Source organism: Nematolebias whitei, chromosome 6 (genome assembly GCF_014905685.2).
Source record: "Nematolebias whitei isolate Nwh7 chromosome 6, NemWhi1, whole genome shotgun sequence".
NCBI lineage: Eukaryota > Metazoa > Chordata > Actinopteri > Cyprinodontiformes > Rivulidae > Nematolebias > Nematolebias whitei.
In genome coordinates this window covers 16960679-16974413 of record NC_056503.1, presented here as the reverse complement: position 1 = coordinate 16974413, position 13735 = coordinate 16960679, and the positions used below count along the sequence as shown (strand labels likewise).

The 13735-nt window shown below is 42.4% G+C and overlaps 1 protein-coding gene across 1 annotated transcript in view; it reads left to right on the top strand.

Moving 5' to 3' along the window:
• atm (ATM serine/threonine kinase) overlaps window positions 1–13735 on the top strand; it is a 71793-nt gene that overhangs the window by 51142 nt on the left and 6916 nt on the right. The window contains exons 53-58 of the mRNA XM_037678502.1: window positions 1398–1538; window positions 3806–3922; window positions 4061–4210; window positions 11459–11624; window positions 11706–11792; window positions 11883–11997. Coding sequence (XP_037534430.1) covers window positions 1398–1538; window positions 3806–3922; window positions 4061–4210; window positions 11459–11624; window positions 11706–11792; window positions 11883–11997 — 776 coding nt within the window. The remainder of the gene's footprint in view (window positions 1–1397; window positions 1539–3805; window positions 3923–4060; window positions 4211–11458; window positions 11625–11705; window positions 11793–11882; window positions 11998–13735) is intronic.

The following is a 13735-nucleotide window of genomic DNA, read 5'->3' as shown; positions in this document are numbered from 1 at the left end:
TATTGTTGCCAACCTGTACATGGAGGAGGTAGAAAAGAGAGCCTTGACGTCCTTTTCAGGGACACCACCAAGTCATTGGTTCAGGTATGTTGACGACACCTGGGTTAAAATTAAATCTCAGGAAGTCCAACATTTTACTGACCACATCAACTCTGTGGATAAATACATCAAGTTCACACGAGAAGATATAAAAAATGGCAAGTTGGCTTTCTTGGACTGTGAGGTCTCAGTCTCTGATAGAGGACATTTGCAAACCGAGGTGTACCGCAAACCCACCCACACAGACCAGTATTTGCAGTTTGACTCCCATCACCCATTGGAGCACAAGTTAGGAGTCATCAGGACTCTGTATCACAGAGCAGACAGCGTCCCCACTAGCTCAGGAGCCAGGCAGAAGGAGAAATCCCAAACAAGACAGGCTCTAGAGCAATGTGGATATCCTAACTGGGTCTTCCTGAAAGCAGAGAAGAAACCCAAACAGGACTCCAGTCAGCCATCAGGTGAAAAGGAGGAACCCAGACCCAGACCAGTGGTCATTCCATATGTTGAGGGAGTATCAGAGAAACTGAGACGTTTATTTTCTAAACATAACGTCCCAGTGGCTTTTAAACCCCAAAATACATTACGGCAAAGACTGGTTCATCCCAAAGATCCAGTCCCCCGGCACAAACAGAGTAATGTTGTGTATGCTGTTCAGTGTCAGGAGGGTGATCAGTCTTACATCGGGGAAACTAAACAGCCACTGGCCAAAAGGATGGCCCAGCACAGAAGATCAACATCATCAGGCCAGGACTCTGCGGTCTACACTCATCTCCAGGCCAGCTGTCACTCTTTCAGGGATGAAGATGTTCACATCCTGGACAGAGAGGAACGATGGTTTGAGAGAGGAGTAAAGGAGGCCATCTTTGTGAAAAGAAATCGTCCATCATTAAACAGGGGTGGAGGCCTCCGGGTTCAACTGTCCCCCTCTTACAATGCTGTGATTGCTAGTATCACTCAGCCCTCTGTGAACAGTAAACAGCCATCAGTGTGCTAATGATCCATTGTTAGGCTGATGGTCCTTCTTGAGCATGTGATCAGCTGGTTTTGGTTGTCAGCAGCAAAACTGGTTGATCCACTCTGAGAAGGTGCTATTTAAGAGACTGAGCTGAATACAGCACCTCAGACTGAAGAAGTCTCTCGGATGAAAGAGGAAACGTTTCTAAATGTTTTTGTTTGTTTTGTTTTGTTTTTTGAATGTCCAGAGGACCAGATTTAACTTTTTTAAATTTTTCTACCTGGATTATTGAGCATGCATCAGGAAACATTTTCTCTAGTTTTTCATATTAATTTTTTTTGCATTTCTCCAGCATACGTTTTTGTTTTGTATTTATTTCAATTTATCATGTTATAACCAGGTGGATCCGTCTGGTTGCTACGACAACCTGGTGACTGTCAGGTCCTTCCTGCCTCACTATCGGCTCGTCGGAGGAATCAACCTGCCCAAGATCATCGACTGCTCCGGCTCTGACGGAACGAGCAGGAGACAGCTGGTCAAAGTGAGCCTTCGTTGTGTGAAGAAATGTTCCAAATATACTTGTTTATACTTAATAAGTGCATTAGAGTGCACAGTACTAGCACGCACTTATTTGTATTTTTAACCCTGTCCCAACATGAAGCTGAGCGTCAGTGAGATTAAACTTTAACCATCTCTGAGGTGAAGCTGCTCACATGATGCTTCAGTTATTTTCCATCTGGTTTGTCTGCTTAAAATAATTAATCCTGGTTTTACACCGGGACAAACACGTTTTTACACCTGCGTAATGAACACACCGATTATGAAACAGCAGAGGAAGATGTGTGTGTGTGTGTGTGTGTGTGTGTGTGTGTGTGTGTGCGTGTGTGTGTGTGTGTGCACAAGTGTGTGAAAGTGTGTTTATGTTACAGAAACATAAAAGTCACTTCAGTGTTGATTGCCAGAGTCAACAGAAACTTTTTATTTTATTTGCAATCCATCCATCTATCCATTCATTATCTTCCACTTGTTCTGAAGTCGGGTCGCGGGGGGGCAGCAGCTTGAGCAGGGAGGCCCAGACATCTCTTTCCACAGACACCTCTTCAAGCTCTTCTGGGAGAGGTAGTCTCTCCAGCGTGTCCTGGGTCTTCCCCAGGGTCTCCTCCCAGTCAGACATGCACGAAGCACCTCCCTAGGGAGGCACCCAGGGGGCATCCTTACCAGATGCTCGAACCACCTCATCTGACTCCTCTCAATGTGGAGGAGCAGCGGTTCTACTCCAAGTCTCTTTCCGATAACTGAACTTCTCACCCTATCTTTAAGGGAGAGTCCAGCTACTCTGCAGAGGAAACTCATTTCAACTGCCTGTATCTACGATCTCATTCTTTCAGTCACTACCCAGAGCTCGTGACCATAGGTGAAGGTAGGAACGTAGACTGAACGGTAAACAGAGAGCTTTGCCTTACAGCTCAGCTCCCTCTTCACCAAGACAGATCAGTACAGAGTCCACAATACTGCAAATACTGCACCAGTTCATCTGCTAATTTCACACTCCATTCTTCCCTCACTCGTGAACAAAACCCAGAGACATTTGCAATTAACCCTAAAATAAACATCCATCCAACGTTACCGCTATTTTATCACTATGTTCGATTTATTGTTCTGGATAACGTTTTACAAGGCAGTAGTCTATGCTAGCTTATCTAAACATTAGCTCACTAATTTGAGAGGCACACAGCTAATGACAAGCGGGTTGGAGGATTGAAAATAAATTATTGTTTATTTTTTATTTTACTGATCACTTAAAATAAACTTACCAAGCTTTGTTCAACAAAATACACTACAGTATTTTTATATCACAGATATGTCCCCTAATGCCTATATCGGCCTAAAATATCGGCCCCTACTGATATATCAGTCAGACTCTAGTGTAAAGAGCTATTTACAGCAGATGAACAGTATCTTAATGTTTTTAAGAAACCAAAAGATGTCATCATCATCCTGCAGTGTTTTCCACATTTTTCAGTCTTCCACCCATGAAACAACCAACACTGACTATTGTTGGGTCAAGTGTTCATTATTGTTCATCCGTTTAAATCGACTGTTTTCATCTCTTTGAAACAATTGGAGATACATAGATGGTTAATGATAATCCATCCATCCATTATCTTTACCTGCTTCTTCCTTATCGGGTCGCTAGTGCCCATGTCCAGCTATCACTGTGCGAGAAGCGGGGGACACCCTGGACAGGTCTCCAGTTCATCACAGGGACACGTATAGAGACAAACGAGACAAACAACCATTCACTCTCTCACTAGCTAAAGGCCAAAATTAGCCAAATGGTAGCTAAAAGCTAAGGATTAAGCAAGTTTCTTAAAGTAGATTTGAAATACCTACAAGTTTTTATAAGGAATTGAAGTTTTCTATACATTTCAAGGAAAATAATTACAAAACAAAGTTAAATATTTAAGAATTAAGTTATGTTAACCAAAAGTCATAACCGTAATGTCTTGAACGAGCTGAATGTTTTGACGCATGAATAATTTAAACAACTGAAAGGATACTGAAGTAGGTACAGTCCAAAAAACTATTAACAGGAAAACTCTTTTGAGACTCAGCACTCACACAATTAAGAGGTTCAGAATTAGGACAGTATTTCTGAGTGTCACAGGGTTTTAAATGTTGGGTACAACATGTAAAAAGTCGTAAAGATCTTTGCAGGAGCAAAATAAAGAGAATAAACACATTGTTAGTGCGAACTGTGGACCATTTGCGCTCCTTGGTGATTTTCTCCCGTGTCTTTGGTAACAGGGTCAGGACGACCTGCGGCAGGACGCAGTGATGCAGCAGGTCTTCAGCATGTGCTCCATGCTGCTGCAACGAAACACTGATACTCGGAAGAGGAAGCTCAACATCAGAAGATACAAGGTGACCACTGATTTCCAGAAAGAAAGCTCAAGTCAGGAATAAGTCTTTTTTATTGTTTGTGCTTGCTAGCTGTTATTTTTGTCCTGAAATACGACATCAGACCTTCTCTTATGTTGACCTTTCATCCTTGAATATCAGGTGGTACCGTTCTCGCAGCGCAGTGGGGTGTTGGAGTGGTGCTCTGGCACGGTGCCCATTGGGGAGTTCTTGGTGGATCCTAACAAAGGAGCCCACAAACGCTTCAGACCACAGGACTGGACCGGCATGGCTTGCCGCAAGAAAATGATGGTATATAAAAAAAAACTGTGTGCGTAATATGCTGTTTAAAAAATATGCTGGTAAATACATATGAACCTGAACCATTTGCTAAGAAAGTAGAAGCTTCCCTCTAAAGAATACGTATTGCCCGCTGCCTTGCATGCCGAAGATGTAAACAGGAATCTTTGTTTTGTGATTGACAGAACTTTAAAAAATTTTATATACACTAATACAGATGTCCCTCGATTATCGCGGGGGTTACATTTCAAACACCCCCGTGATAGGTGAAAAACCACGAGGTAGGAACGCTATATTTATTTTAGTATATATATATATATACTAAGCTTAAACCAGCTACTAGGGAGCACAAGCCAGTGTATCTCTTGTGCTGGTCCCAAGCCCACGTAAATGGTGAGGGTTGTGTCAGGAATGGCATCTGATGTAAAACACTTTTGCTAAAACCATAGTGCGAGTTCATCAACGTGAAACCATACTAGATTGGTCGAGGCCCGGGTTAACAATGACAGCCACCGGTGCTGTTGACAAACAGGGTGCTGGCAGAAATTGTGCTACTGTTAGTCGAAGACCACGAGGAGGGGAATGTGTCAGGAGGCAGAGGGAGAAGAGGAAAGTGAAGAATGTAGGACTGAAGGTTGCAACTCTAAATGTGGGGATAATGACAGGTAAAGGTAGAGCTGGCTGACATGATGCAGAGAAAGAAGGTAGATGTTTTATGTGTCCAAAAGACCCAAGTGGAAGGGCAGCAAGGCTCGCAGCATTGAAGTAGGGTTCAAACTGTTTTACCATGGTGTGGATAGAAAGAGAAATGGAGTAGGGGTGGTCCTGAAGGAGGAGTTGGCAAATAATGTAGTAGAGGTGAAAAGAGGATCAGATAGGGTGATGTGCCTGAAGCTAGAAGTAGAAGGTCTGATGCTAAATGTTATCAGTGGTTATGCTCCACAGGTTGGATGTGATGTGGAGGAGAAAGATACATTTTGGAAGGATCTGGATGAAGTGATATAAAACATTCCCAGGCAGGAGAGCGTGATGATCGGAGCAGACCTGACTGGGCACGTTGGTGAAGGAAACAGAGGAGATGAGGAAGTGATGAGTAGGACAGACCAGGAAGGACAGATGGTAATGGATTTTGCCAAGAGAATGGAAATGGCTGTAGTCAACACCCATTTCAATTCATTTTATTTATATAGCGCCAAGTCACAACAGAAGTCATCTCAAGGCACTGAACAGAAACATTCATATATAAAAATAATAGTTTAACATTATTTATCTGAGGAGCAGACTGCTTTGAATTTAACTCCATCACAGAACTGTCATCTTGAGCAAGCATGAAAACGACAGTGGGAAGGAAAAACTCCCTCATGAAGAAGAAACCTTTAGCAGAACCAGACTCAGGACAAGCGGCCATCTGCTTCGACCGGCTGGGTTTGAGAGGAATAGATACACAATGGCAGGTTTAGAATCACATGTTAAGATAGAAATAGTGTCAATTGAAAACTATTCAGTTTAAGGCAGTATAACAAACCAACCCTAACTATAGGATTTATCAAAAAGGAAAGTCTTAAGCCCAGTCTTATAACTGGACAATGTGTCAGCCTCATGGACAGAAACTGGAAGTTGGTTCCACAAGAGAGGAGCCTGATAACTAAAAGATCCTCACATTCTGCTTTTGGAAACTCTAGGAACCGCAAGTAAGCCGGCAGCCTGAGAGTGAATTGCTTTGTTAGGAAAATATAGAACAACAAGATCTCGAATATAAGATGGAGCTAGGTTGTTGAGATCTTTGTAGTTTAGAAGTAGGATTTTGAATTCAATTGTGGATTTGACACGGAGCCAATGGAGAGAAGCTAAAACTGGAGAGATATGATCTTTCCTACTAACTCCAGTTAATACTCTGGCAGCAGCATTTAGGATTAACTGGACTTTTAAAAAAAGTATTTAGACACCCAGATAACAAACCATTGCAATAGTCCAGTCTAGACGTGACAAATGCATGAACCAGTTTTTCTGCATCATTTTTAAATAAGATGTTTCTAATTTTATCGATAATAAGAAGATGGAAGAAGGCGATTCTAGTAACATTTTTAATGTGGGGGTTAAAAGACATGTCCTGATCAAAAATAACACCAAGATTTTTAACATTAAAACTGGAAGCCATATTAATGCCATCCAAGGAGGGTGAAAGACTGAAATATGTATTCCTAAGATGCTCAGGTCCAAAAATTAAAACCTCAGCTTTGTCTGTATTCAAAATGATAATTTGGATGATAATTTCCAAAAGAGGGAGGAACAAAGAGTGACCTATAAGAGTGGAGGAAGGAGTACGCAGGTCGATTACATTCTGTGTAGAAGAGGAAACCTGAGGGAAATTGGGGACTGTAAGGTTGTCGCAGGAGACAGGTAGGTAGGTACTTGGTGTGTTTTCTGGACAGAGAATGGATGATAATGTAACCTGGTGGTGGAATAGTGAAGTGCAGGAAACTATTCAAAGAAAGAGGTTAGCCAAGAAGAAATATGACAGTGAGAGGACTGAAGAGACGAGACAGGAATATAAGGAGATGGGACGTAGAGCAAAGAAGGAGGTGGCAAATGCTAAACAGAAGGCATATGATGGGGTGTGTGATAGGCTGGACATTAAAGAGGGCGAGAAGTACTTGTAACGATTGATGAGACAAAGGGACCAGGCTGGAAAGTATGTGCAGCAAGTTAGGCTTGTTAAAGATAGGAATTGTTCTAACAAGTGAGGAGAGTGTGATGGGAAGATGGAAGGAGTACTTTGAGGATCTAATGAATGATGAGAATGAAAGAGAAAGAAGATTAGAGGTCATAGAAACTGTGGGCCAGGAAGTGGGAAAGATTAATGAGGGTGAAGTCCAGAGGGCTCTGAAAAGAATGAAGAAGGGGAAGGCAGTAGGACCTGATGACAACCCAAGTTTAGAAATGTCTTGGAGAGATGGCAGTGAGGTTTGTAGATGAACAGATGCTCAGATATATTCATCATTTAACACGGATTCCTCATTTTTCTGGACTGAATAAAACGTGCATTGAATTTAAGGAAATGCAAACGTGAGACGTCATTTATATTTGACCCATCAAAATGAATGCGGTCATTTATTTACAGAATCAAAATTTAACATCAAACATTTACATTAATTTGGCAAATTATGAAAATAACAACATAAGCAATCAATCAGGAAAAATCATACGGCCATGATTTTTCCGTTGCTTCACCACAGACATTTATGAAAACTGTACAATTATGATCTTTTACCCACATGAATGTGGGTGAGCATTTTACACAGACATTTCTAAAATATCTGGAAGAATTTCTACTTGATAGAAAAGTTTAAAGATGGAAAGAAGTTTAGAGGGAGTAAGATGGTGTGTGAGGGGTGAAATGTGTTCACCAGAATCGACACTCTCCGGCTTTCTTCAGCTTTTCCTTACAGTACACTTAGGTGATGAAATCGGCTCCTTTACCTGGAGATGTCTCAGGTGAGATTCCGTTTAACGCACCCTTTCAGCGTCTCAGTAGGATGCTGTTACTCGTCCGAAGTAATGGCGAGGCTCTGTTCGACACATATTCACCTCAGTGGAAAATGTTATAATCCCATGGAACTCGGAAGAGCTCTGTTGTCAGGATCATCCCGTCTCTCACAGAACTGGTTGGACTGTGTATCCAGCAGAACTCCAACAGCACTCCATCAGAACTTCAACAGAACCAAGACCCGAGTAGACCAGGAAGTACTGACATTTTAAAGAGCTCTTTCCCGGTTCACTTTTGGGATTTGTTCATTGGTCAGAAACGACCAGACGGGGTGTGTTTTGTGACGTAAGAGGTTAGAGACAGCGAGAATTGTTATGAAATAGATCAGAAATGTTCTCACAGACAGAGAGAGTTTTGTTTTGGCGCTTTATTCCAACCTTGGACCAACTTACACTTGCTCATTCAAAAGCAGAAATCAGAAAAGGCATAATTACTCTGTAACAGCTTTGACATGAGAATAAAAATCATTACACAGTTAATAAAATTGATTAGTTCACTGCCACATCTAAAATGGTTTGAACTAAGACACTTTGATTATCAACATTTGAAAAATAGTAATGATAATAAAAAGAGTGTTCTTTTCACTTGAATCTTCAAGAAAGAAAGTCTCAGGATGGGTGAACCTGTATTTCTGAGTTCAAATCAATGAAATGACAGTCCCTGTCCCACAAGGTTCTAAAGGTCAAGAGTTTTGACCTTAGACTTAGTTTTTGACATGGGCCTAGTCCACTACAGTTTTTAGATTCAAATATTCAATGGCATATTTTAAGGTGAGAAAATGTCTGAGGAATGGAGAAGTGTGGTGGTGCCCATTTCTAAGAACAAGTGTGATGTTCATTCAATTAATTCAACCTTTATTTAGGCAGGTAAATCCCATTGAGCCTCGAGGACTCATTTACAAGATGTACAGAGTTGTAGCAACTACAGGGGAATTAAGTTAATGAGTCACACAATGAAGGTCTGGGAGAGAGTTGTGGAAGCAAGATTTAGACAAAAGGTGACTGTGAGCAGCAGTATGGTTTCATGCAGTGGTTAATTTCTGCCGGATCCTGCCGGAACAAGATCCGGGAACTCCCTCTTTCTGACCGACTGTGTTCCGGCAACTGTTTCCTTGGATCCGGCAAATCTCCGCCCCTAAAAGTCCAAAGTCATCGTTTTATTTTGATTATTTATTAAAAATACAACGACCGGAGACGTTGCCCAGTCTTTTGAGTGGATGTTCCAGCCGCACTACGCGCACCAACTCGCACACATACTCCTGCCAGCTGCATGAAGCTGACAGTGGGGTGTCAGCTTCATGCAGCTGCTCCTGCCCAGCAGAGACGTGGACCGCATGTCCAGCAGGCAGCGTCTTCATGTTTCAGCTGTGCGCCCTGCAGGCAGTGCATGTATTACGCACAGGAGCGTCTCCAGACAGCGTCTCCAGACAGCTCTCCAGAGCGCGCACAGCTTCTGATGTCTTGGAACTCCTGCACATAGACATGTACACACAGCTGAAGGTGGATGAAGACGCTCCCTGCGGGACATGCGATATGAGTCTCTGTTGGGCAGGAGCGTGGTGCGCGTGCTGTGGAACATCCACTCCACAGACTGGGCAACGTCTCCTCTTGTTGTATTTTTAATAAATAATCAAAATAAAAAAGGGCAATGACTTTGGACTTTTAGGGGCGAAGAGTTGCTGGGGGGGGGGGGGGGGGTTGACAGAATCGGAGCTGCTCTATCCACAGCCTTTTCTTCTTGCTCTCTAAAATAGTCATTTCAATTCAACCTTTATTTCTACAAGTTGTTGGTCTCATTGATCCTCGAGGACTCATTTACAAGAGAGCCCTGTTTTTAATAAATTTAATTAGATGTTTACAAATGTAGGTAAACAAAGATGTTTAACAATACGTTAAAATACACCAAAATGCAGGTTGCAAATTAAGCCCTGGTTCCATGGCAAGAAAGAGCATCACAGATGCCATCTTTGCTTTGAAGATGTTGATGGAGAAATAAGAGAGGGTCAGAAAGAACTTCATTGTGTCTTTGTGGATTTAGAAAAATGACAGAGTGCTGAGGGAGGAGGTGTGGTATTGCATGAGGAAATCTGGAGTGGCAGAGAAGTATATTAGACTGGTACAGGACATGTATGAGGACATCAGGACAGTGTGAGATGTTCTGTAGGAGTGACAGATAGCTTCAAGTTGGAGGTGGGAATGCATCAAGGATCAGCTCTGAGCCCCTTCTTGTTTGCTCTGGTGATGGACTGACTAACAGATGAGGTCAGGCAGGCATCCCCATGGACTATGATGTTTGCAGATGACATTGTGATCTGTGGTGACAACAGGGAACAGGTGGACGAGAACTTGGAGAGGTGGAGATATGCACTTGAAAGAAGAGGAATGATAGTCAGCTGTAGCCAGACAGAGTACATGTGTGTGAATGAGGCCGGTGGAACAGTGAGGCTACAAGGAGCAGAGGTCACAAAGGTGCAGGACTTCAAGTACTTGGGGTCCACTGTCCAGGAAAATGGGGAGTGTGGTAAAGAGGTGAAGAAGAGAGTCCAGGCAGGATGGAGTGGATGGAGAAAAGTTTCAGGAGTGATTTGTGACAAAAGGGTGTCAACAAAGGTCAAAGGAAAAGTTTACAAGACAGTGGTGAGACCAGCTATATTGTATGGTCTGAAGACAGAGACATTGACAAAAAGACAGGAGAAAGAACTGGAAGTTGCAGAAATGAAGATGTTGAGGTTCTCCTTAGGAGTGACAAGGATGGATAAAATTAGGAATGATATCATCAGAGGTACAGCACAGGTTGAACAACTGGGAGATAAAGTTAGAGAGACCAGACCGAGATGGTTAGGACATGTCCAGAGGAGGGACAGTGGGTATACTGGTAGAAGGATTTTAGAAATCAACTGCCAGGGCAAAGAGAAGATATATGGATGCAGTTAGAGAGGACATGGAGGTAGTTGGAGTGAGGACACAGGATGCAGAGGACAGAGTGAGATGGAGAAGGATGACTCACTGTGGAGACCCCTGAAGAGGGAAAGGCCTAAAGAAGAATAAGATATATATATTAAGGCTTTATAAACCCTTCCCACACTCTTGCAATATTCTAAACTCTTAAACCTACGTAATTTTAACAACATACATATATGTATTGCACAGTACTGCAAAATTTTACTCACTAGCTCTTCAGAACAGCAGCTCGGTTCCGATTCTGCAGACCTTCCCTGCAGCATGAAGCCCACTGCCCCGTTCAGGTTGATGTGTGCCTAGATAATTTGGCTTCAGGGAGCTTCAGGATTCTTTGCTACTTTCCTGCCAGTTCTGTGGCTTAATAGATAATGTAAATTTGTGTTGCAAAACTTTATCTCCATTTCAGCAGAAAACAGCAACCGGAAGCACTGTTGGCTTCTGGGTAATGTAGTTCTTTTGTCTGGCGATACATTGTAGACTTATTGAAAGAAAACTGCAAAATGGTAGCACCTGTCCAAAGTTTTTTTTTTCCCCGTTAACTTTTTATCTTGTACCGTTCCAATCACTTGAGTAATATTAAAGTTGACAATCATTGAAAAACCACGAAAGAGCGAGTCTGCGAAAGTCAAACCGCGAAGTGGCGAAGGACTATTGTACTGTATTTTTATTTTTCTTCCTAACTGATAAGCTCTTCTTCATTCTTCATCCAGTCATTACAGCTGAACATCTTTTTTAATTTTGGTGTCACTGCAGGAGTCTCAGAGGCTGGCGTTTGATGAGAAGCTGGAGGCCTACAGTGAGGTTTGTAGGAGGTTCAAGCCGGTCTTTAGGTACTTCTGCATGGAGCGGTTCCTGGATCCTGCAGTGTGGATGGAGAAGCGGTTAGCCTACACTCGCAGTGTGGCCACCTCCTCCATAGGTACATCCATAACAGTGCTCCTTCATATGTTCTCACCAGGTTATCTTGGTTGTGATTATGTTTCCTGGTTTTCTCCTACAGTTGGCTACATTGTTGGTCTGGGCGACAGACACATCCATAACATCCTGATCGATGAACAGACCGCTGAACTAGTGCACATTGATTTAGGTATTCTCATTTATTTAATTCATTCAAACCCAATAAAATTTTATTATTGTAAACTTTCTGTTTGTAAACTTGTCTTACTGTTTGTCTCAGGGGTGGCTTTTGAGCAGGGTAAGATCCTCCCCACCCCTGAGACTGTCCCCTTCAGGCTCTCCAGAGACATTGTGGATGGTATGGGCATCACTGGAGTGGAGGGAGTTTTCAGAAGGTGAGGAAGAGGATAAATCTTTCTAACACATTTATTTTCTCCTTCTACTGCATCCCATCCATTATCTTTATCTGCTTCTTCTTTTATGGGTCATGGGGGTCACTGGTGCCACTGATGCCCCTGTCCAATAGTCACAGTGTGACACGTTGCATCCTGCAGGTCTCACTGGTCTCCAGTCCTTCACAGGGCCACATATGCCCCTTTTCCATTAGTACCGGTACGGGCCGACTCGACCCTACTTGGCCCGGTTTTGAGGCTTTTCCATTAGTACCGGTACTTAGCACCTGTTACTATTTTCAGTACCCTTGGCTCTGTGGTTCTAACCGGTACGAAGAGGTACAAAAACGTGATGTCAGTACACTGTCGGTCACTGGTTGGTCGGGGGCGGAGTCGGGGGCGGAGTCACTGGATCCTTCAGAAACGTTTCAAAACAATAATCCGCCATTTGCAATTTCTCGGACTGGAGCAGCGGCTGGACTTATTTTAAAGATTTTAAAAACAATACTGACAACATCTTGGTCTAATGTTGATGTGCTGGCATTTTTTGTGCTTGGTGGCCGACAACATAATTCAGAGCAAGCTGGATGGAGCTCTGCTGGTGTACCCCGATCCTCCCTCCGGAGCCTCCGAGCGCCAGGCCGGGCAGGGCTTCATCTCCCCGGCTCCAAGTTCAGCTGGTCACTGCGGAAGATCCTTCGATGTGCCGACTCGGAGGCTCGGGTTCCGGATACCAGCCTTGTGTGCTCAGAGCTCCGCAGGTCACTGTGAAGCTGGAGATGGGGACTCGCAGATGGCCGTTGCCAGACCCCGGCCGCGCGTAATCATGAAGGCTGAATCCCGATCCCACCCGGCAGTCAGGCGGACTGGACAGTGTAGGACGGACGCTGGAAGCGATTTTTTAATAAAATAATATTTTGTTTTTATACAAAAAATGTTTTAAAAAATTGCTGAAGCGATTTAAAAATGATTATTATTTTTTTACACGTAAAATGTTTTTTAAAATCGCTTCCACCGTTTGTCGCAGACCCGTCTCTGTCCGCCTGTCTGCGCGGGTCGGACCTTCATGATTACGCGCAGCTGGAGTCTTGGAACAGCCTCTGTGAGTGACCAGCTGAGCTGGAGCTGGGAAGATGAGCCTCCCAGCTTCCTCCTCTCCGGAGGAGAGGATCAGTGAGACCAACAGAGCGTTGAAGACTAAAAAAAAAAAAAAACGGTGCCAGCTTCATCATGAAATCCTGTTTTCACTTTAATGACCGTTAACTCAGCTGAAAATCATAAAAAGACACAAAACTATTGGATCTCAGGAATATTTCCCTCAAACATGTTTAAAAAAGAGACGACTTTCAGTTCAACTTTATTTTAACTCACAAATGTACAAATCACAAAACAAGAACTTTAAAGCAAAGCTAAAAATAAAATGTATATATGTGAACAAGAAAGGAAACCACACATTTAAAATGAACATTAAAAGTAGACACAATGAGTGCAAATACATCAAATGATGATGAAAACCTATAAAATTTTAAATCTAATGTTTTTGTAGAATCTGGTTCATCAGAGTTTTAATTTATATACATATATATATATATTTATATCTATAAATATATATAGATAAATGTATATGTATATATATATAAATACATATAAATGTATATAAATATATATGAATATATATAAATACATATATATGGATATAAATATATATGAATATATATAAATACATATGTGTATATATATA